General features: G+C 36.9%; 1 protein-coding gene across 10 annotated transcripts in view; it reads left to right on the top strand.

The window, feature by feature from the left end:
• Positions 1 to 22,146, top strand: part of CAMK2D (calcium/calmodulin dependent protein kinase II delta) — a 468,012-nt gene that overhangs the window by 296,218 nt on the left and 149,648 nt on the right. For all 10 annotated transcript variants that reach the window (XM_032632322.1, XM_032632321.1, XM_032632323.1 and 7 more), the window contains one exon: positions 15,405 to 15,459. In XM_032632322.1, coding sequence (XP_032488213.1) covers positions 15,405 to 15,459 — 55 coding nt within the window. The remainder of the gene's footprint in view (positions 1 to 15,404; positions 15,460 to 22,146) is intronic.

Consider the following 22,146-nt stretch of genomic DNA (forward strand, 5'->3'; position numbering starts at 1 on the left):
GTTTTTTTTTTTTACAAATCCCCACAAAAAAAGCTTAACTCTTCATTTGTATAATCAGTGTTATAAGTATTTCTTAAAGTTAGATGCTAGTAGATTGTTCTAGCTGAAGGAAGCAGCTAAGACCCATCTAACTCCAGGCTCCTAATTTGCATATGAAGAATGGAGGTCCACATCCATTCTGTACTTTGCCAAGATTGGAGAGAAAGCTGTTTAATAGTTGGTCCTGGGCTAAAGCTTCCTGATTCAGTCAGGTACTTTTCTTCCTCTGACTATCCATCTGCTGAAACTCTATTGTCATGCATCCTACTGTAACTGCCTAGTGCCAGCCACAAGTATTAGAGAATTTATTTCATACAATATTATGCAAATTAATTTATCAAAAGTGTTTGATTCAAAATTTCAAACAACATTCCATAACATTCCTTTTACTTTAGTAATTATAGTCATTTAATTTAATGATAACGGTAATATATGACATTCATCCAGTCCTTTTATGTACCATGCCCTATTTTGAGCTTTAGATGTATACTATCTCCTTTAATTGTCACAACAAGCCAATGGAAGGATCCCCTTATTATTCCCATTTTACAACTGAGAAACTGAGACACAGAGATTAAGTGTCCAAGATCAAAAGATTAATAAGTGACAGAACCAAGATTAGAGCCTAGACATTCTGACTTCAGAGCCTTATTCTTTTTTTTTTTTTTTTTTTTTTTTTTTTGTGGTATGCGGGCCTCTCCCGTTGCGGAGCACAGGCTCCGGATGTGTGCAGGCTCAGCGGCCATGGCTCACGGGCCCAGCCGCTCCGCGGCATGTGGGATCTTCCCGGACCGGGGCACGAACCCGTGTCCCCTGCATTGGCAGGCGGACTCTCAACCACTGTGCCACCAGGGAAGCCCCCAGAGCCTTATTCTTAAACATTATATGTAATGTTCTGATACCTAGTTTTAATGTGCTATATTCAGGTAAGCCGAGAGTAAATTTCATTTACTAAAGAATGAATTTATCCACTGCCCAATTGACTTCTCCATTTAGGTGTATGTTTGGCATTTCCTGTGTACTCCCATCTCTTCAACCTGCTCCTCTTCCATCTGCACCTATTCTAATATATCAGTTACTCAGAACAAAACCCTTGATGTCCTACTTGATTCCTCTCCTTCTGTCACATCCCACAGCTAATCTATCAGCGGTTCCTGTCAGCACCTACTTTCAGAATACGTCCAGAGTCTGAACACGTCTGCACCTTCAGTGCCACTAGCCTCGTCTGAAACTCCATTGTCTTTCACTTGGCTTTTTATATTAGTTTCTCTATGTTTCTGCCTTTGCTTCCTTACAGCGTTTTGACACGTCACCCACTCCTCACAACCCTGCAGTGAACTCCCATGTAGCTCAGAGGAAAAGCCAAAGCCCTTTACAATACCCTCCTCTAAAGCCCCATATCCCGCCCACCTCACGCCCCCACACACTCACATTCATACTCACACCTCTGACTTCATCTCTTGCTACCCTCTCCCTTGCTCCCTCTACTCCAGGCACAGTTTCTCAAACATACCAAGTATAGTCTTCCCTTAGGGTCTTGTATTCCCTCTGTCTTCCATCTGATTTTACCTGAGCCATCCCCATGGCTTGCTCTGTTTATTTCCTCTGGCCTCCCCTTAAGATTCACCTTATCCGTGAAACTTTTTCCAAATACCCTCCCTCTCCCTTTCCTGGTACTCAATTCCCCCTAACTCGGCTTTATTGTTTTTCAGAGCACTTACCACTCTCTTATATATACATTTGCCTATTTGATGGACATTGGTCTGTCTTCCCACATTTGAACATTAGCTTTGTGAGGTCAGGCACATTTTGTTTCCTGCCTCATTCTTAGTACCTGCAATACTTTGCACAGAGTAAGAACACAATAAATATTTACTCAAAGAATAAATGAATTCATTACTAACAACTACTTATTGAGTGCTTGCTCCATGCCTTCAACATTCCATGGTTAAAGAAGGCATATATAAATAACTAGAAGAGAAGTCAGATCTGGCTGCAACTCCTGTGTCTGCTCCATTGATCGCCAGACATCTGGTCGACTAGGCAGGTGGTCACTTCCTCATTATTCCATGTGCCTGGTCGGAGATAAGAGAGATTTTGCTTCTATCAAGGACATACAAAAAACTTTAGGACAAGGCAGGATTTGTTAAATATTATTATAGCTAAGAGGATGTTAATTTTTTTGTTGGAAGTTGAAAGTCAGCTTTCCTGGCAAATTTTAGTATGCCTGTGTCTTGATTATGGGTCACCACGTGTCCATAGTTTGAGTTTATTTTATAATTACAGATATGTGGGTATATTGTTCTCCGAGAAATGGGTTAGGAGACTGACTTAGCCTAAACCAACCCACTGATATACTGATACCATAATCCATTCATTCCTTTAGTAAGCATTTACCCAGTTTCTTCTATATGCCAGAATATGCTAGTCACAGTGCATACAGAGAGCAGAAATACAGCACCAGATTTCAAGGAGCTCACCACCTCGTGGGGCAACACCTTGTTGACTGCTCAGTGTGTTGTTTCATTTGTGTGAGAGTTCACGTTAGAAAGCACATGAAGAACAGAACGTTGCTAAATATATATAAAGGCAGGGCAAAATGACATGGCTGACTTTTAAGTAAGTAAGAATGTTCGTTTTAACTGATTCAGGCACTTAGGGACAACAACAATTCTTACTCTCCATTTCTCTCTTTTTTACCAATTTGCAAGAATATCATTATCTTATACCAAACATATTACAGGGTGATTGAAAAGATTCCGCTTTGTTTTGTTTTGCATCAGTTACATTCAAGCCATGTTTCCATTGTACACCCTGGCCCTGTATGGAAGTTTGATATAATTTCTGGTTTTCTATTCCTGATTATGTATCAGCTCTTAAGATGTGTTACTTCCAAAATGATGAAACTTACTCAAGACTGATTAAGTTTCAGATCTTTATTTCAATGGGTAATTTTTACTTTGTCTTTCCCTTAAATTTACCTGAAGTGAGGCTTAAAGGACTACAGAAAATAAAGGAAGGGAAGTCCATGTCAGGTCCACAGATCATGAGCATCTGGCATTTGAGCTTAAAGGGTAGATAGGGTTTCCATAGTAGAGGCTGGAGTAGGTAACATTCCATGAAAGGGAGCTCTAGGGTCTCAAAGGTCAAATAGGGTCAGTTTCTTAGGGAACAGTAAGAAGTCCTGCTTGTCTGGAGGATAAAGTACAAACAACAGGTTATCAGTTAATTACCTCTGAACAAAAGAAGGCCTGGAAATCCTGGCTCATGTGTTGTTATAGTTAATAACAATGAGAAGCTCACTGAAGGTGAGTGAAAGCAATAGGGCTGAAGAACAAAAGATTGAAAACAATCCAAATGTCCTTCCTTAGGGGACTGGTTAAATAGATTGTGGTATATCCATATAAAGTGGTACTATATATCAATTAAAGCATTATATGTCTGTCTAAAGTATCAGAGATTTACTTAATCAGTGAGGGAACTAGCAGTATGCCAAAGCTAATTCAGAAACATAGATGAGTAACAGAAGTATACACAGTCATGGAAAGAAAGAATTCTGAAATGGGATTGCTGCAGTACTAAAATGATTATTGCTCTGCAGGCAGTAAAACTATAACCTTTGCAAATCCATTTACATCACTGTATCACAACACTCATTAGCATTCCTATCGGGTAAGAATCATTCATACTGTCATCCATTTTGTACAAGTGAAATACCCTAACCCACAGGTTGGCAAACCTTTTCTGTACAGTAGTAGATATTTTAGGCTTTGTGGGCCATGTGAGTTCTCTATCCAATATCATCTGGTTTTTGTTTTGTTTTTACAGTCACTTAAAAATATAAAAACCATTTTTAGCTCATGGGCTATACAAAAACAGGCTGCTGTCCTGATTTGGCCAATGGGTCAGAGTTGACAGACTCTTTTGATTAGGGCCTAAAAAATAATAAATCAGAACAAAGATACTATCCTAGAGAATTAGATAATCCTTAGGTGAGCCAGTTAGACAATGCCCTATTATGATATTCAAGGGACATATATTTGTCCTTTTGTCTATTTGGAGTATATATATATATATATATATATATATATATATATATATATATATATTCTTTTTTTTTTTTTAGCATCTTTATTGGAGTATAATTGCTTTACAATGGCGTGCTAGTTTCTGCTTTATAACAAAGTGAATCATCTATACATATACATATATCCCCATATCTCCTCCCTCTTGCATCTCCCTCCCACCCTCCCTATCGCACCCCTCTAGGTGGTCACAGAGCACCGAGCTGATCTCCCTGTGCTATGCGGCTGCTTCCCACTATCTATCTATTTTACATTTGGTAGTATATATAAGTCCATGACACTCTCTCACTTTGTCTCAGCTTACCCTTCCCTCTCCCCATGTCCTCAAGTCCATTCTCTACATCTGCATCTCTATTCCTGTCCTGACCCTAGGTTCTTCATAACCATTTTTTTTAATGTGTTAGTATATGGTATTTGTTTTTCTCTTTCTGATTTACTTCAGTCTGTATGACAGACTATAGGTCCATCCACCTCACTACAAATAACTCAATTTCATTACTTTTTATGGCTGAGTAATATTCCATTGTATATATGTGCCACATCTTCTTTACCCATTCGTCTGTCAATGCACACTTAGGTTGCTTCCATGTCCTGGCTATTGGAAATAGAGTTGCAATGAACATTGTGGTACATGACTCTTTTTGAATTATGGTTTTCTCAGGGTTGGAGTTTATATATATTCTTAACAGAGGTGTCTGATGCTATGAAAGTATTTCCTAGGGGCATATGACTGTAGTCACCTGAGGGGATCTGTTCAGCAGGAAGGACGATGTTAGTCAAACGATCACACAATCAAAGGCATCATTGCAAGTGTGACCATTTCTATGCAGGAGAGATGGGCAGTGCTATGAGAGCTTATTTGGGAGCCAGAGGGGGCTTCCCTGATGAGGTGATGCTGAAAATACTGGGTTGGTCAAAAAGTTTGTGTGGAAAAACACGAATGAACTTTTTGGCCAACCCAATACATTCTGAAGGATAGATGAGGGTTAACCTGGAGAGGAGGAAAGAGGATGCCAAGCAACAGTATTAACAATGGCTTGTTATGGGAGGGAACTAGTACCAAGTCTCAAAGAGGACCTCTGTTTCTAGAGGCAAAGAGGGAGGGAAGTTGAAGAGGGAGAGAGCCTTCTGGGTGGGTGGCCAGGCTAACCTGTTTTCCAGGGCTGTCCTGGTTTACTGGTGTGACCATTAATCACCCTCTTTCACAGTGTCCCAGTTTGGGTGATAAATTATATGATAAATGGGTCATGTCAAGGAGTTTGCTCCTTAATATCAAATCAATAGGAAGCCATTGAAGAATTTTTACCTGGGCAAGGGTGATATAATCAGATTTGCAATTTGAAATGTTGGCTGCCTTGTGGCTATGGATTTGGTAAGTCACAGGGGATGTTAATGTTTACTAGGAAATGTATCTTTTAGGTTGAATGACTTGTTAAATTTTCTCAATAGCAAGCCGATTCAGGAAAAAAAGAAAAATCAGGGAAATACGTTTGATGAAATCAGTTGGTCAGTGGGTAACGACTGCTAATTTAGTAGCCCCATATAGATGAAGACATTTTATAGTGCATTTAGTTAGAGCCAATGGCCTGTTTAGATGTGTTTGCCACATAGTAACATGTTCATATGCTCCCATAGCTGTGGTTAGAGAGATGACCATAAAATGTAACTATTGGGATATGCTTCAGCTGGGACTCTGATCATCTAGAATTAAGAGTCACAAAATTAGCAAGATGATTTTGTCCCAAAGACTGAAAACTGTATGAGGGCCGGATCACCACTGACCTGTTGACAGTTATATCCCCAGCATGTAGCACTCAGGAAAATCAGCTGAATAACCTAAGAAATGAACTACTCCCCTCTACCAAGAGCTTTGTTTCCTGAAAATCTTAGGTAGAAAAGCTCCTTAAACATTTATCCCATTGGCTTAGAGTCTCTGACTGAAGACTTCGGTCAAGATTATAGAGGTAAAAATATTTGCCAATAAATCTGAAATGTATTTAAAGAATATATTAATATTTTTTGTTCAGGATGAAAGGTCAGTTTGACATAATATTTTGCTTAGGAGTAGAGATGGCAGAATCAGTTTCCATCAAAAAAAAATGAATTAATGCCATGTAGTTTTCATTGAGAGCAAATTTAAAGATGTATCTTCTTCATTCATTTTTTCCAGCATTCCTATCTGGAAAACAAGAACCAGGAAGAAAACTTAATTAAAACTAAGCAAGAAGATATTAAAATTGTTCTGATATGAAAGAATCAAATCAGATTAACTATTGTAAGGAATTTAGGTGCTATAAATACAGGACATATGCATAAATATTTTAAATAGGATTTAGAACCCTCTAGGAGTATGATAGTAATAAAATGACAGAAACTCATACTGCTTAAATTTGGTCTTTAAAAAGTAATGTATTTAGGGCTTCCCTGGTGGCGCAGTTGAGAGTCCGCCTGCCGGTGCAGGGGACACGGGTTCGTGCCCTGGTCCGGGAAGATTCCACATGCTGCAGAGCGGCTGGGCCCGTGAACCATGGCCGCTGAGCCTGCGCGTCCGGAGCCTGTGCTCCGCAATGGGAGAGGCCACAACAGTGAGAGACCGGTGTACCGCAAAAAAAAAAAATAATAATTAATGTATTTAAAAATGTCTCTTCTAAAAAAAAAAACTAAATGTGAAAATCTATCAAAGAGAAAATCTTCAACAATTTGATTAACTACTGGGTTAATATCTAAACTGTGAGAAAATTGCCAACTTTTAGCACCTGTTATTAGTTTTCCCTTTCCCGTTATTTATAAAATAACAAATTTTATGTCATAATCTCTGCAGAGTGCCCTCTGTTCTCCCAGTGGTCTCTGAATGTTCATTTCTTCTTGTGCTAACTGCAGTCTGGCTTTCTCTTGAGTGTGCTATAGCACTGGACAGTGCTGGCTGTTTTCTCTGTCCTCCACATAACCCTGAACCTGGTGGTGCACAGGTGTTTTCTTGTTCTTCACTACTTTTACATAACCACTGTTAATACCTCCTCCCTCAGTGCCCCACACCTCCATCTTTCCACCACCCCATCTTTGAACACATTTTCTCAGATTACAGTATCCTATACTACTCAGGGCCACAGTTTCCCACCATTGTCTTGGTACACCTACTCATTTATTGTATTATATAAGAGCTGACTTACTATGTTCTCTCCTTCCCCACTTCTAACCATCACTGTCGATGGCTTTAATTAGTCATGTAGATTGTCTGTGTCACATCCTGGCCTCTCACAGGCTGTCTTCTTTCTTTCAACAATTTTTTCTTCTACTCCAGTGGTCAGCAGACTTTTTCTGTAAAGGGCCAAATAGTAAATATTTTCATTTTCATGGCAGTAGGGTCTTTGTTGCAGCTACTAAACACTGCAGTGCTAGCTTGAAAGTGCCATTGTTAATATATCAACAAACTGACATGGCTGTGTTCCAGTAAAACTTTTATTTACAAAAACAGGTGAAAAGCTGAGCAGGGACTTGAAAGAGATGAGGCAGTGAACCATAGCTGGGGAAAAAGAGCCTCCTCCAGGCAGAGGAGACAGCAAGTGCAAAGACTGAGGCAGGAGTTTGCCCCCAGTTCTTTCTCCAAAGGCAGCAAAGAGGCCAGTGTGGATGGAGTGCAGTGAGCCAGGGGAAGAGTGGTTGTAGGAGACGCCAGGCAGATACGGAGATGGACTTTGTGGGACCTCGTAGGCCATGAATAGGATTTTGGCTTTTACTCAGAGGCAGTCGGAGAGCCATTGGAGGGTTCTGAGCAAAAGGGCAATAATCAGATTTTAGTCTTAACAGGATTATTCTGGCCTCTGTGGTAACAGGAGAATGAGGGGCAGGGTAGAAACCTAGAAAAAATTTTTTCCTTATGTATTTTGAAGGACTTGCTATCAGATTGGATTTTCAGCATCAGAGAAAAGAGTCAAAATTACACTGAGGTTTTTTATCCTGACCAACTGGAAAGATATGAAAGACACTGGATAGAGCAGGATTTAGGGAGAAGACTGAGTTCTTTGGGCTTGTTTGCTTTGAGACGTCTATGAGGCAAGCAAATGCACCAAATGTTTGAGATGTCTGGCACTCATTAATAACTTCCTTGATTTCATGATAAACGGGCAATTATTCTTTACTTTAAAAGAAGAATCATTGACCTAGGTGAACTAACTGTTCCATTGAGGGCTTAACCAAAATCATATTACCAGGTACCTGGTGCTTACTGGCACTGACTGGTATTCCAGTGATATCCAACTCATGAATAAGTTCATAAATAACTTCTATGTTTTTCCTCGATTTTGAGCCTAAGATTAGAGTATGTTCTTTTTCATGTGCTTCATATTTGTGTATATTATTCAGAGGAAATAGAGTGATATCTTTAAGTACTTTCAGTATAAAAATAGTTATTGAAAAATATTGAGAAAACATAATACGAATACAGTTTTACATTGCATTTTAAAAACATTTTAGTAGAATTTTAAACTCACCTATTTCCTGCTTATGGAGTGAATCAAGTTTGGAAAAATACTTTATGCAAGAAATAAATTTTCAGAAAGGGGTTTGAAAGATGAGAGCATTTGGGCTGGTGTATCTCTAGGGAAAATGCAATTGCAAGTGTTAAGATAATATGGTAGTAAGTTGCAAAGAGAGGATGATCTAATAAGTTTTCTATTTATTCTGTTCTCCAGGGCTGTTGTCAGAAAAGCAACACATCTGCCCAGTACATTTTTGAAAAGGACTTATTTTTAATTTGTCAAGATAAACATTTTAAGTTTTCTCTCTAGTTGTTTGTTAAAAACAGATCCAAAATAAAATGAAGTATGTTTTAAATTTAAATGTGTTGGAATGTTGAAGAAGGAAAAGTCTTAAATGTAGGGGATTATATTCAACCTTGTATTGGTAATGAATGTATTGTTTATTTCCCATACTTTTTCTTAGCTATAATCATCCAGAAATAGAGAAATGTAGAAACTTAGAGTTGGAAAGGATCTTATAGGATCCTCTTATAGAATCATGGGACCTAGTACTCATCAAGCATTTTTCTGTGATCTGTAGTGTTTTTTTTTTTTTTTAAAGTGTGCTATATATATGTATAAAACTCAAACAAAAGTTTCCCAAAGCTTTAGTGGTTACCTGAAATGTGAAATGCACTTCAGTATATTTTATTCTTATTTTAAATACTGCCTTGATCTGCACTTAAAAAAAAAAAAAAAGATCGTTATCTGGTCCATTCTTTGGCATGATATAGACTCCTTCTGTGTGATAGTCCTAGTTTATCATAAATAACATAGCTTTTGATTAATCTTAAAATACAGTTAAATACTGTACTACTTTAATCATTTAATGTGTTGGTTTCTTGCTGGTTAAATATGGAGCCACCGGAGCAGGCTGGTGGGCAATTAGCAGCAATAGGGCTTTTCTTTTTGACCCAGATTATAGGAGGCAGAGTGGTAAAATGGTACTGGATTCGACAGTGGGTATTATAGTGGTGCTATTCAGGTAAGAGCAGAGGAATTACAAATGGCCATTTTTTGTCTACTTCACCAGACACTCTTACACATTTAATACATAGTATATAGGTGTGTGCATTTTGTATAAACTCAACAGAAGGACGGTATTAGCTCAAAGCTCTGTTAAGTCCTTATAATTAAAGTACAGTGTGAAAGTGCACCATCTAGAGATTTCTTTAATATGCAAGTCATCTGATGACAATTGCTTCTCTTCCTTTCTTGATATTCCTATTGTTTAAGGATATCCATGAGTAATCTCTGATTAGCTTTATATAAGTATTAGAAGATGGAATAGCAGAAAGATATGGCAAGAAGAGAGAAAAATGAAGAAAGTTGGAATCACTTACTCAAATATATAAAATAAATGATATTGATGCAGAATTGAAAGAGGAAAACTTTTTTAAATAAAAGGAAACTTGAAATGATTACTAACTTTTCCAAGAAGTGAAAATGTGCAAAAAGGTAACCTCAAATGATTTTTCAAAGAAAACAAAGACTATTTCTAGATATTACTTGGTTTAGTAATAAGTCTTTCATTTCCTGTCACATATATAATTTTATTAAAAATGAGCAGGAAAGGCTATTAAAAGAACTATCCATTTACTTGTCTATTTCATTAAACATCTCTGAAATTCTATATTTAGTCATTTATGACTTTCATGCAAAAGAATTGATTGTTCTCTCATGTTCTTTTGGTGTCATGTGATCAGTGTCAAACTATATGGTGGCCATATAGTTTGCAGTTATTAGTCATTTCTCCTCACTTTTACCATCTTCCCAGATTGTAATTCTCCCAAGTAATAGATATTTTGACCAGCCAGAAGCTCCTTTGAATAATATGAGCTTGTAAATAGATCTGGACTGTTAGAAGACATTGTGATTTCTTCTAGTCAGCCCTGTTACTAACCTGATACTGTAGATATTGAAGCTCATCTAAACTGGATTTAGGATTAGCGTCAGGAAATGAGGTGATAATTTGAGAATAAGGATGGAGATCATGGTCAACAGAGTTGATATGCTTTGACTTTCATGATTGATCTTGTGTTCCAGTGGCTTTTTTTGTGTATTTTTAAAATAGTTTTAAAATGGGTGGCATTCCCCACTGAATTTTCATGTAATAATTATGTGTGCTTTTTTCAGAAAGTTCTTAACTTTAATAACTTTTTCATATTAGCAATGAATTGCTTTTAAATATAAGTTAATGTTAATATTAAGTTTACAAAGATTTTCTTGTCACTTCAGAAAAAATATTTGAAATTTTATTGAAACAATTTTTTGATTTCTGGTACTAAAGTTATTTTCATTTTTGAGTAGTGGATAGTGGCTTATGTGGTATTTATTAATGGGTCATATCGCTCAGTATATTGTCAAAATATGTATCTCTTATGCAGCTTTAGAAATTTATGTGTTCAAAGATCTAAAATTAGAACAAACTGTAGTTTCTGTGTCTGATTAGTTTGCCTTAGACAGCTAAATCAAATTTCCAAACTTTTTATGCCCAAATTTTAAAAGTTTCTTGTTAAGACAAGTTAAGAAAATCAAAATATAAATGCTATAATACTACCGACTTTGACAATAACAACAAAAGAAATATCTATATATCTTTATCTGCTTATCTTTCTACTTAATTTAAAATAAAATAAACTATATATGCATGGCTTCATATTTCAAAGAAATAGAGTGCATATATTTTTCAAATACACACAACCTAAATTAGTTTTTTTTTTTTTTTTTTTTTTTTTTTTTTAATGGTACGCGGGCCTCTCACTGTTGTGGCCTCTCCTGTTGCGGAGCACAGGCTCCGGACGCGCAGGCTCAGCGGCTATGACTCACGGGCCCAGCCGCTCTGCAGCATGTGTGATCCCTCCCGGACCGGTGGCACGAACCTGTGTCCCCTGCATCGGCAGGCGGACTCCCAACCACTGCGCCACCAGGGAAGCCCCTAAATTAGTATTTTTATACTGGGGAGATTTTTAAAATGGTGTTGCTTTATTAAATGTATTACTCATGTTATAAGAAATAGAGGTTAAGGAAAACAGAGCATCTATACAGGTTTACCTTCAGTTTTCTAGAAATGTTAGTTTTATTTTGAGTTTGGTTTTCAGTGCTTCTTTGTTTTCTATCTGAAACGTTTTCTCTCCAGAAATGACCAGGTTTGTCACAAAAGAGCCAGGAGTAATGGTTGAGGTGAAATTTTTCTCTAGAGTGTTGCCATTTGATTGTTATAATGTCTGAAACTAGTAAATATATATATATATATATATATATATATATATATATATATATATATTTTTTTTTTTTTTTAAAGTTACCAAATGAACTCAACTTTGGCATCCCTCTTTTGCGAAGGCTTGACACATTGCATGGCCTGACTTGGCTAATGCCTGCTCTAGCTGTGAAATATAATTAACTGCTGATGAGAATATAAAAAGTATCTGACTTAAAAGCTGCCATATTCGCATCCCAGTATGTGAATCAAACCCAACTACCTCAATCCTTGCAACATAGCCAACTAAAAATGCAAAATCTACCTCATTTCTAACCAGGAGTATTGCTTAGAGCTGAGAACCAGTGATTAGAGGATGCAATACAATCTGTTCTGTATGAATTACTCTGTTAGTATTATGATAACACTGGCAGCATTGCCCTACTATGTTTAGTTTTAGGGATTTATACTAACTCTGTCATTCAAGAGAGAGAGGAAAAAGATTAGGCCTTGGGTCAGCTAAACTTTGGAAATATTTTAGCCTCAGAAGCACCTTTTTCCCCATTATAAATCTCATACTTAATGTCTTAGAATTTAAATGTTTATCCTAGATAACTGTTACACTGTTTAGGTTTATGAAAATGTGTACGTATTTATCCCAAGTAAAGATGATGCTAGTTTTTTTCCACTGTATCATAACACAATTTATTCAGAATTAATCTTACCTGGTCAAATGGCTGGTTAGAAATAGTGGAGATTATTTTAGAATGGTGTGATGCAAAAGGATTGAACTTGGTCAGGTGGTTTTTATCTTTAACCATTATGTACTTGCTGACAAAATGCTGTTGTGAAACTGGTTTTGACCCCAAACAATGTATGTGTTTGATTATCAGGCTTGAGCAACTCTTGACTTGTTCAAAAAATAACTTACTTCCAAATGATGATTAATTCCAAGTATTAATAACGTAGTGATAGTCAGACTAAGAAAACTTTATTCCAGACATAACCAGAAATTAGTACTGCTTCTCCACTTGTACCTGAAATATCCACCTCTGTTTAGCTCTATAACTCTGATCTGAAGACCTGAGATCTCATCTCCAATTGAAGATTTTACCTTGAGACAATGTGAGAAAAAAGTGGTCACTTCCTCCAGCTCACGTTGTGATTTTTGCTTTTCATTTTAACTGTGATAGCATGGAAATCCACCTTATTTTCACAGAGTAACTGTCTGAGTTCTTCAAGTAGCCATACCATTATCTGAACTCATTTAAACACAGGTTGTGTTACAGCTGCTCAATGAGATATTTGTGAGTCTGTGTCATATAAGAGAGCCAGTGAGTTATCACCCATGATCTGGCTTTCCTTACTGTGCTGAATGACTGAGCAGAAGACTCATCATTGAGCTAAACTTTTGATTTTCTTTGGTGGCATAAGTTTAAGCAAAGGTAGCAGGCAAGTTAAACACATGACTGCAGTGTAAGCACACAGCAGTCTCCCTCTCATCTTTAGTGTCACTCTGAATTTATGGATGAAGCATGTGATCTCTGATACTGGCAAATTGAAGAATACCCTTCACACAATTAAAGTTACAGGAGAATTGTTTACATAGCAATCATTTTGTTTCAGACATATATAAGTATACTGAGCTTTGATGAAAATGTTTGTCTAAAAAGTGGGAAGAATGCCTAGCACCTGGTATAGTAAATGCTCAAAACCAATTTTATGAAAGACTGTCTACTATTTGCCAAGTCTCTATGAGGGATGCAAAGACTTAGGAAATATGGTTCTTGTTTGATAGTGTTGGTGAGAAAGAAACTCTGTGTCCTGAAGAAAGGACAGGTATTAGAGTTTGTTAATAAGAGTAAAATAGGCTGCATCCATAATTCAAAGGTGACACTATGAGAAACAAATAAGATAAGGAAAGGGATGCTGCAGCGTTTACATTCCGCGTGCTCTAGAGACAAATAGAGGAGCTCAGACTGAGCTGCAGTGGCCACACTCCCAGATGCCTGCATTATGGGCCCCCTTCTCATGTTCGTGGTAATAGAAAACTTACATTTTACAAATGATAATCCATAATTATAGGTGAAGCAAAAGCCTCTCTTTCTCTACTTAGGAGAAATTTCTGGAGAGGAATTCAGAAAAGATTTTAATAGTGAGCCAAGGATGACATCTGAAGGGGATGGAATTGGATTGTAAAGAATGGACATTCTGTTATGTCTGTGACCTTGGGAATGTCATGGGTACTACAAACTCCCTTTGTGGATTATAGTAGCTTGTGTGACCATCTAAGTGTTCTTTTGAATCCACATTTTCCATATTGATGGTCATCACTGCATGGGGAAAGTACTAAGGACTGGTCATAGTAGAAATCATGATCCTTTTTTGGTGACTTTTCAAAAGCATTTGTGTCCTCTGAGTTTGTTGCTTTTCTTGGCTTCCGTTGCTCCCAGTGAAGGCCAAGGCCTCGTAAGTGATTGGATACTTAGGAAGTTTACCATCTAAGGGAGTCAGGGGGCTTAGGCAAAAATAAATAGCAGGAAAAAAAAGTAAGTGAGTTTTACATGTGTGGTTATTTTGCAGTAAACAGTGAGTACTTTAAATTCAGAAGAGAGAAACTTTGGTTTTGGCTAGTTATCACTGAACGTTTAGCTCACTGGAAAATCTAAAGTAGTGTTAATATGCTTAATACTAAATCTATTAAAGTAGATTATTTTATTAAAAGTTCTAGCTGTGGGCTTCCCAGGTGGCGCAGTGGTTGAGAGTCCGCCTGCCGATGCAGGGGACGCGGGTTCGTGCCCAGGTCCAGGAAGATCCCACATGCCGCAGAGCGGCTGGGCCCGTGAGCCATGGCCGCTGAACCTGCGCTTCCAGAGCCTGTGCTCCGCAACGGGAGAGGCCACAGCAGTGAGGGGCCCGCATACTGCAAAAAAAAAAAAAAAAGTTCTAGCTGTACATTTTTGGCTGATGATTTGGTAAATAGATTTTGGTGACTTTCTCTTAGAGATAGCATAATAAAAACTGTTTTGGCTGGCTGGAGAGTGCTATATAGAAGTTTCCCAGATAAAAGGGAGAGGAAGAGGCATGGAGTCCATTTACTAGACTCTTAAGACCTGGACTAGGATATTAGCAAAGGGAATGACAAGGAAGAGACTCTCAGTGGAAGAATTGCTGGAGCCTGGTAACTTTGGACATATGGAGATAAAGCAATTATTGACTTTTATTTAGTTTTCACGTGGCAATACACGAATTATTTTACTTGTATTGTTTTATTTAATATTCTCAACCATTTTATAAAATATAAGAACTGTTATCATTACAAGTTAATTAATTTGCTTAAGATCACACAGTTAATAATTATCAGAACCAGAACTTAAACCTTGGGTCTGTCTGAACAGAAGCCTTGCTATAAAGGATGCTGACTCATCAGAAACTAAAATAGTGTTGCTAACATTTTAATTTAGGAGACAGATGCCTATTAAGTGTCTTGGATCAATGTTGATTCTTGGCATACATATAACACAGACTTTCTTCTCTTTTTCCTTTTTTCTTTTGTTTTAGTGCGACTTCACGACAGCATATCGGAAGAGGGCTTCCATTACTTGGTGTTTGATTTGTAAGTACAACATACTTTGTGTTTGTTTATTTTTGCTGTCTATTTGAAGATCTTGAATTAAGGATGATTTTTCTCCAAGTTACAGTCCAAATGAATGACCCTATAATATTTTTAAATGTTCTTCAAATTACATTCAACTCTAATTCTTTTGAAATGAGGTGAATGCTCAGCATTGTTTATTTAAAATTTAAGTTAATCTTCATAAGGGAAACAGTTATGAGTCTGTTTCCTTTGGAATTGTTCATTGTGATATCATAAGTAGTTCTCAGTTTTACCTTGGGGTACAAAGATGGCTGATTATACATAAGCATAATTTTCCATTGAATTTTTTTGAAGTGTTTGCAACTTATTATCTTATATAAAAAGAAGGCTCAAGGACCCTTGAGGTTGGTTAATTCAGGGGTTCAACAACATCACCAAACTCCCATCTTTTACCCCAGCTCACTGGCTTTGTTCTCAGACTGGCATGGTTCAAATTGTTACATGGAGACATGGTAATTTATAGTGGAAGACATTGTCTCTCTCTCTTTTTTTTTAAGAGTGAGAAATTCACCTAGTAAGCCTCCCATTTTTCATCTCATTGGCCAGGGCTAGGTCACATGCCTACCCCTCGCCAATCACTGGCAGGGAGAATGGAGTCATCAAGATTGACTTAGACTAATCAGGATTTATAAACCAAGCTTCTATCAATAAGAATGAAGGGAAACCAATGCTCTTGGGGAGCAGTCCACAGCATCCCCTCTGGCTGGATGGGGTATAGGGAGACAGGCCATACACATTGCTGCTAGGGGTTAAATAAGAATACACTTTCTGAAAATCAAATTGATACTCCATATCAAAAATGTCCATTTCATTTAACTTAGTAATTTTCCTTCTCAGAACAAAGTACAGAGAAAGTATTACCCTAAATTCAGTTAAAGTTTATACTGAAAGCTGTTTATTGCATTGTCCTTTATAGTGGGAAAAAAAAGAAAACCAACTTATAAATCCAATAATGGAATCAGTTGCATAATTATAGTACATTCATATGATGGACTTCTCTGTAGTATTTAATGTGATATTTGGGGAATAGATAAGAAAAAAATTATTATTTCATGTAAAATGTGTCTAATGACAGGTTAGTGCTAAGTTTGGTTAATTCAGTCCTCCAATGATGTCATTAAGAAACCAAGTTCATTCCATCTTTCTCTGTGTTCTTTGTAGTATGTGGGTTTGTCCTCACCCTCAGGTTCCCCTTAATGTTCTCAAGTTTGCTGCCTCATTTTCAGGTATCACAGTGACTTCCAAAGGCAGAAGAAAAGGAAAGATTAATCCCATTGCATATATTTTTATTTATAGGGAAAACCTTTCCCAGCAGTCCCTCAGAAGATAGCTGATAATGAATTATTGTTTAGAATTGCTTCTCATGCACATGTCTGAACCAAGTAGTAGTAAAGGGGATAGAATTACAGCAGTTGGCTTTGACCAATCATATATTCAATCTGTAGCAGGAAGGGAAGTCTTGCCTGTTGGATAGGCAACCAAACATGTCTGCCATATTGGTGTTCCACATACTTGCTAGAGAATAGACACTAAATCTCTGGATACGCACAGTCCTGCTGCACAAGGTTCTTTCCACAGTCACATTCCATTCATGGCTTGTTCACGTGGCTGTAGGTTGGCAACACTCCAAGTTGCACTAGTTCTTCTTTTCAAGTCTTCCTCAAAGCTCATATTTTCACTTTTACCGTTGTTCTTTCTTGATGTTCCAGCATTCCTTCTTTTATTATTTCCTTTCTTTAAGAATTTCCTGTAGCCATTCGTTTAGAGTATAGATGTGCTAGCAACAGATTCTGTTTTCCTTTTCTGAGACTGTCTTTATTTCCTCTTCATTTGAGAAGGATATTTTTGCTAGATATAAAACTCTAGGTTAACGGTAATTTTCTTTCAATGTTGGGCCAATTCCTTCTGGATTCTTTTGTTTTTCATAAGAAATCTTCTATCATTCTAGTTGCTTATCCCCTAAAGATAAGGTATTATTTCTCTCTGGCTGCTTTAAAAAATGTACCTTTGTCTATAGTTTTTAGAAGTTTGACTATGGTGTGTCTTGCCTTGAATTTCTTAGAGTTTATCTTATTTGATATTCACTTAATCTCTTGAGTATATATATTTATGCCAAACTTAGGAGATTTTTAGACGTTGTTTCTTTGATTGCTTTTTCAGCCTCACTTTCTCTTCTCCTTCTGGAACCCTGATGACATGAATGCTAGATCTTTTGTTATAGTCGCATAAGTCCCTGAGACTCTGTTCAATTTTTTTTTTTTTTTTTCCCGGTACGCGGGCCTCTCACTGTTGTGGCCTCTCCCGTTGCGGAGCACAGGCTCCAGATGTGCAGGCCCAGCGGCCATGGCTCATGGGCCCAGCCGCTCCGCGGCATGTGGGATCTTCCCGGACCGGGGCACGAACCCATGTCCCCTGCATCGGCAGGCGGACTCTCAACCACTGCGCCACCAGGGAAGCCCCTCTGTTCAATTTTTAAAAAATTTATTTCTCTTGTTCAGATTGGGTAATTTATATTCTCTTTTCAAGTTCACTTATCCTTTCCTCAGTTGTTTTCCATTCTGCTGTTGAGCTCATCAATTGAGTTTTTAAAATTTTATTAGCTACTGTGTTTTTATCAGTTCTACCATTGACTTTTGGTTGTTTGGTGTATCCTCTATTCCTTTGTTGAGACTTCCTACTTTTTTTCATTTAAGTGTGTTCATAATTGTTCACTGAAGCATTTTCATTATGGCTGATTAAAAAACCTGTCAGGTAATTCCAACAGCACTGTCATCTTGGTATTGGTATCTGTTCATTGTTTTTTCTCATTCATATTGAGATTATCCTGATTCTTGGTATGGTGAGTGATTTTGTATTATATCCTGGACATTCTGGGTATTATGAGACTCTGAATTTAATTTAAATCATCTTTTTAACAGTCCTCCTCTGATACCACAATGACAGAGGTGAGGAGGTACCATCTTATTACTGACAGGTGGGGGTAGAAGCCCAGGTTTCCTACTCAACCCCAATTGACGCCCCTGGGAAGTATCTCTTTACTGCTGTGCAGGGCTGAGAGCACAGGGTTTTGGTTTTTTGTGTTTTTTTTCTTTATTTAGTGAGAGAAATGCCTCCACCCCATTTTTTAAGACATGTTGTGATTTCTTGATAGGTCTAATTTGTCAGATCTCCTTTACAGTATAATCAAGGGTATGGCATTATACATTGGGATATGTCCTTCATGCTGTGATGAGTACTAGAATTAAAAAAAAACACTTTTGCTAATGCTCATTACCTAAACCACCATTCAGAACTGGGTTTATTTTTAAATTTAATTTATTTATTTTTAAAATGTATTCATTTTATTTATTTTTATTGAAGCATAGTTGATTTGCAATATTATATTAGTTTTAGGTATACAGATTGTGATTCAGTATTTTTATAGATTATACTCCATTAAAAGTTATTACAAGATAATGGCTGTAATGCCCTGTGCTATATAATATATCCTGTTGCTTATCTATTTTACACGTAGTAGTTTGTATCTCTTAATTCCAAACCCCTAATTTGCCCCTCCCCCTTCCCTCTCCACTTTGACTAATTGGGTTTAATCACAGCTCAGTCAGAGAGAAAAAATTTTTTCTCTACCTTCTTATGTTCAATGCATGAAGGCGTGTGAGTTAAACTAAGAAAAGATAGTGATTAACAGGAGAAAAGGCACAACATTTTTATTAATATTTATGTGCACATGAGCTCACAGCAAAGAAGTGAAATTGAAAGAAGCAGTTAGACTCAGGGTGTCAACTCCTTGTCTTAGATGGTAAGAATTGCTTAGATGGAAGCAGACACCTTCCTCAAAGGGAAATTTATGTCCTGCTTTTAGGCAGATTAAGGGCACGGAGTGGAGAATTCTTCCTGTATTTGCTGATTCTCACTTGCCTTTAGCTCAATATAATCCTTATGCCAAAGTGGCATATTTTGGCAGGGCATATCCTGATCCCCTTCAGCTCCAAAAAGCAATTCAGTGTTAGGCCAAATATAAAAGAGAGAGGCATCCTTCTTCCCATGCCATGCCGCTTTTCCACATTCATCAAGTTATTTATATCCATGTTTTAAATATTACAGATTTTTAAAGGTAAGATTTCCTTACTAAATGCAGGGAATGATAAGAATCACATTGTTTATAATAAAGTTTATTTTTAAAGTGCACCATTTAAAAAAGAATTCAGCACTTAGTAATTGGTGCAGAACATATAAAGAAAGCATTTCATTTGAAAACAAAATAAGATTTTTAATTACAGTGGATCATATCTGAAGCAATGATATTTGTTTGTGCTATTAATGTCTCTGAAACCAAAATGTAGAGTTTACGTTTGAACCATAGTAACATGAGAAATCTGCTGTTATTTTGAAATCTGTTGCAATTATTCTTCAATGTTTAAAGTTTAAGAGGAGAGTTATCAGTAATTCTCATCAAAATGCTTTTCCAGTAAATGAGATTAATAAACTAGTTAAACACAATCCAGTAAAGCACCCAGCTTTAGACACAGTTGGAAACAATGGCTAAAAGTGTAGGTTTTCAATGACTAAAAAGAGATTATAACAAATATAAATAAATAATTCCTCTAAATTATTTAATTGTGGTGGTGGTATTCTAGGAAGAAGAAAAGTAAGTAGCTTTAGAAAAATCCACATTTTAAACATAGTTAATTTAAGAAAAGTATGATCTTAAAGATATCAATGAAATACTCATGGAAAAATTGGAAGTCACTTTGCCAATCAGTTCCAAGATAAAATAACTACTTGAATTCCTGAAGAAGGAATGTTCTCTGTGTTTGTCCTTTTGATGCTGGTTTTGGCAATGTGGTACTTGTGCATACTTCCTATGGAATGTGAGCTATTCAGAATCTGATGGGAAGTTCTATTTTTATAGGTGTGTTGAGTCTTCTTCTAATGGAATTCTTTCCTTTAGAAGAAAGGAAAGCAAAAAGCAAAAAGCAAAACAGAAGGGGCCATGAGTTCTATGAAAAAAAGAAAAAGGTTTCCTTTTGTTACTTTTAATTTATATTTTTTTATTCAGGTATCTATCCACTGTTTCCAACTACAAAGCGTTAATAGTCAGTTTTGCAAATAGACTCAGGAATCAGTGGGAAAGGCCTGCATGAAAGCAAAGATATCTTCACAGCAAATATTGAACTGCCTGATTTTTTAGAATCATTTTTGTCAAGGTCTGTGCCTAGAAGGGTTTTTAAACACATCTCAGCAACTCCGAGAGGCAAGAGATGTGGATTTATCTGAAATCTAACAGAAGATAAGACAGTGAAGTAATGGAGCTAGAATTACAGTCCTCAAGGGAGAAGCCTAAAGGCAGAGCCATTGGCCTTAGGAAATAAAGCAGATCCAGTCCATTTCTAGAACTGATGGGAAAAAAGGCCTTGACAAGGGCAGTCACTTGAATATGGCATGTATATTTCAGGATCTATATGTCAGAGAAGATCTGTATTATGTGCTTGTTGGGTGAATGTACACAATGACGTATAGATATATCACACTTTAAGTAAATGTGTAAGAGAATAACACTTGGGTTGAACTTTGGTAATCTCAATAGGGAACTAAAGTAGACTAGATTAAGGCTCAATGGAAAGCATGCTGACCCAGAATGAAAAGATTTAAGTTTCAATCTCAAAGCTACCCAGGGCTAAACATTTAACAATATCTTTTCTTTAAGCCTTATTTTTCTCAAAGAGAATGAGGCCATGGGTCCAGATGAGAAATTTGTTTGACATCTCTCGAATTCTTTTCTATTCTATGAAGCCAGGATGTTACTCACATCAATTTGAGATTTCTGATAGAATTAATGGGACTCCTGGTACCATTTTTAAATACTAGAAAATTTCTCACGACTCTAAAGTATTGGAGAAAATGCTATCATTATGTCTTCAAAAAGAACATATTTTTTTTCTCTAGCAAAGTCATACCTTGGTATGTGAAGTATTTCTTTTTTTCTTCTGTTTTAAAGTGTTTGTGTTTTTGTCTCCAAATAAATTCCATTCATCAAATATGTGATAAGTGCCTACTAAAAGCAAGACACTTTGCCTAATGCTTTAAGGGGGAAAAAAAGCAATGTTTCTGAGCATTTTAAAATAAATGTCCCATTTGGGTAAATTCAGAAAGCAGTACTCTGAGAGAATCTGCTGTGCTTCCTCCTTCTGCCCCATTTTATCATATTTCTACCAGCCAGAAGGCCTGGTCAAGTTGCATGTTTTGTGGTTATTGTTAGCAAAACATGTTTAGTTTTCGTTTATACAAATTTGAAATTATAATACTAAAAATACTTTTTCAAAATACACTCCTTGGACTGGGGAGCTGATAGTTTTATTGGTAATATTAGGGCTAAAGGATAAGTCAGACACCATCCTTTTTCAAAGATTTTATAGTTTAGATAGGGGCTTAGATGCCTTCAAAATGTCTGTGGTGTAGACCTAGTGTGGTAAAAGCTGTAAGAGTTACACAGGGGATTGGGAAAGTGAGGCAACCTTCATTCAGTCAGGGATATCAGGAAACAGTGGGAAGAACTGAAGCTGAGGCAGGCATAATTATGTCCTTGGGGATATTTCTTCGTTCAGCGAATAAACACTTGGTATGTACTCACTCTGTACCAGGCGC

The sequence above is a fragment of the Phocoena sinus genome, chromosome 5, assembly GCF_008692025.1.
Source record: "Phocoena sinus isolate mPhoSin1 chromosome 5, mPhoSin1.pri, whole genome shotgun sequence".
NCBI classification, from domain to species: domain Eukaryota; kingdom Metazoa; phylum Chordata; class Mammalia; order Artiodactyla; family Phocoenidae; genus Phocoena; species Phocoena sinus.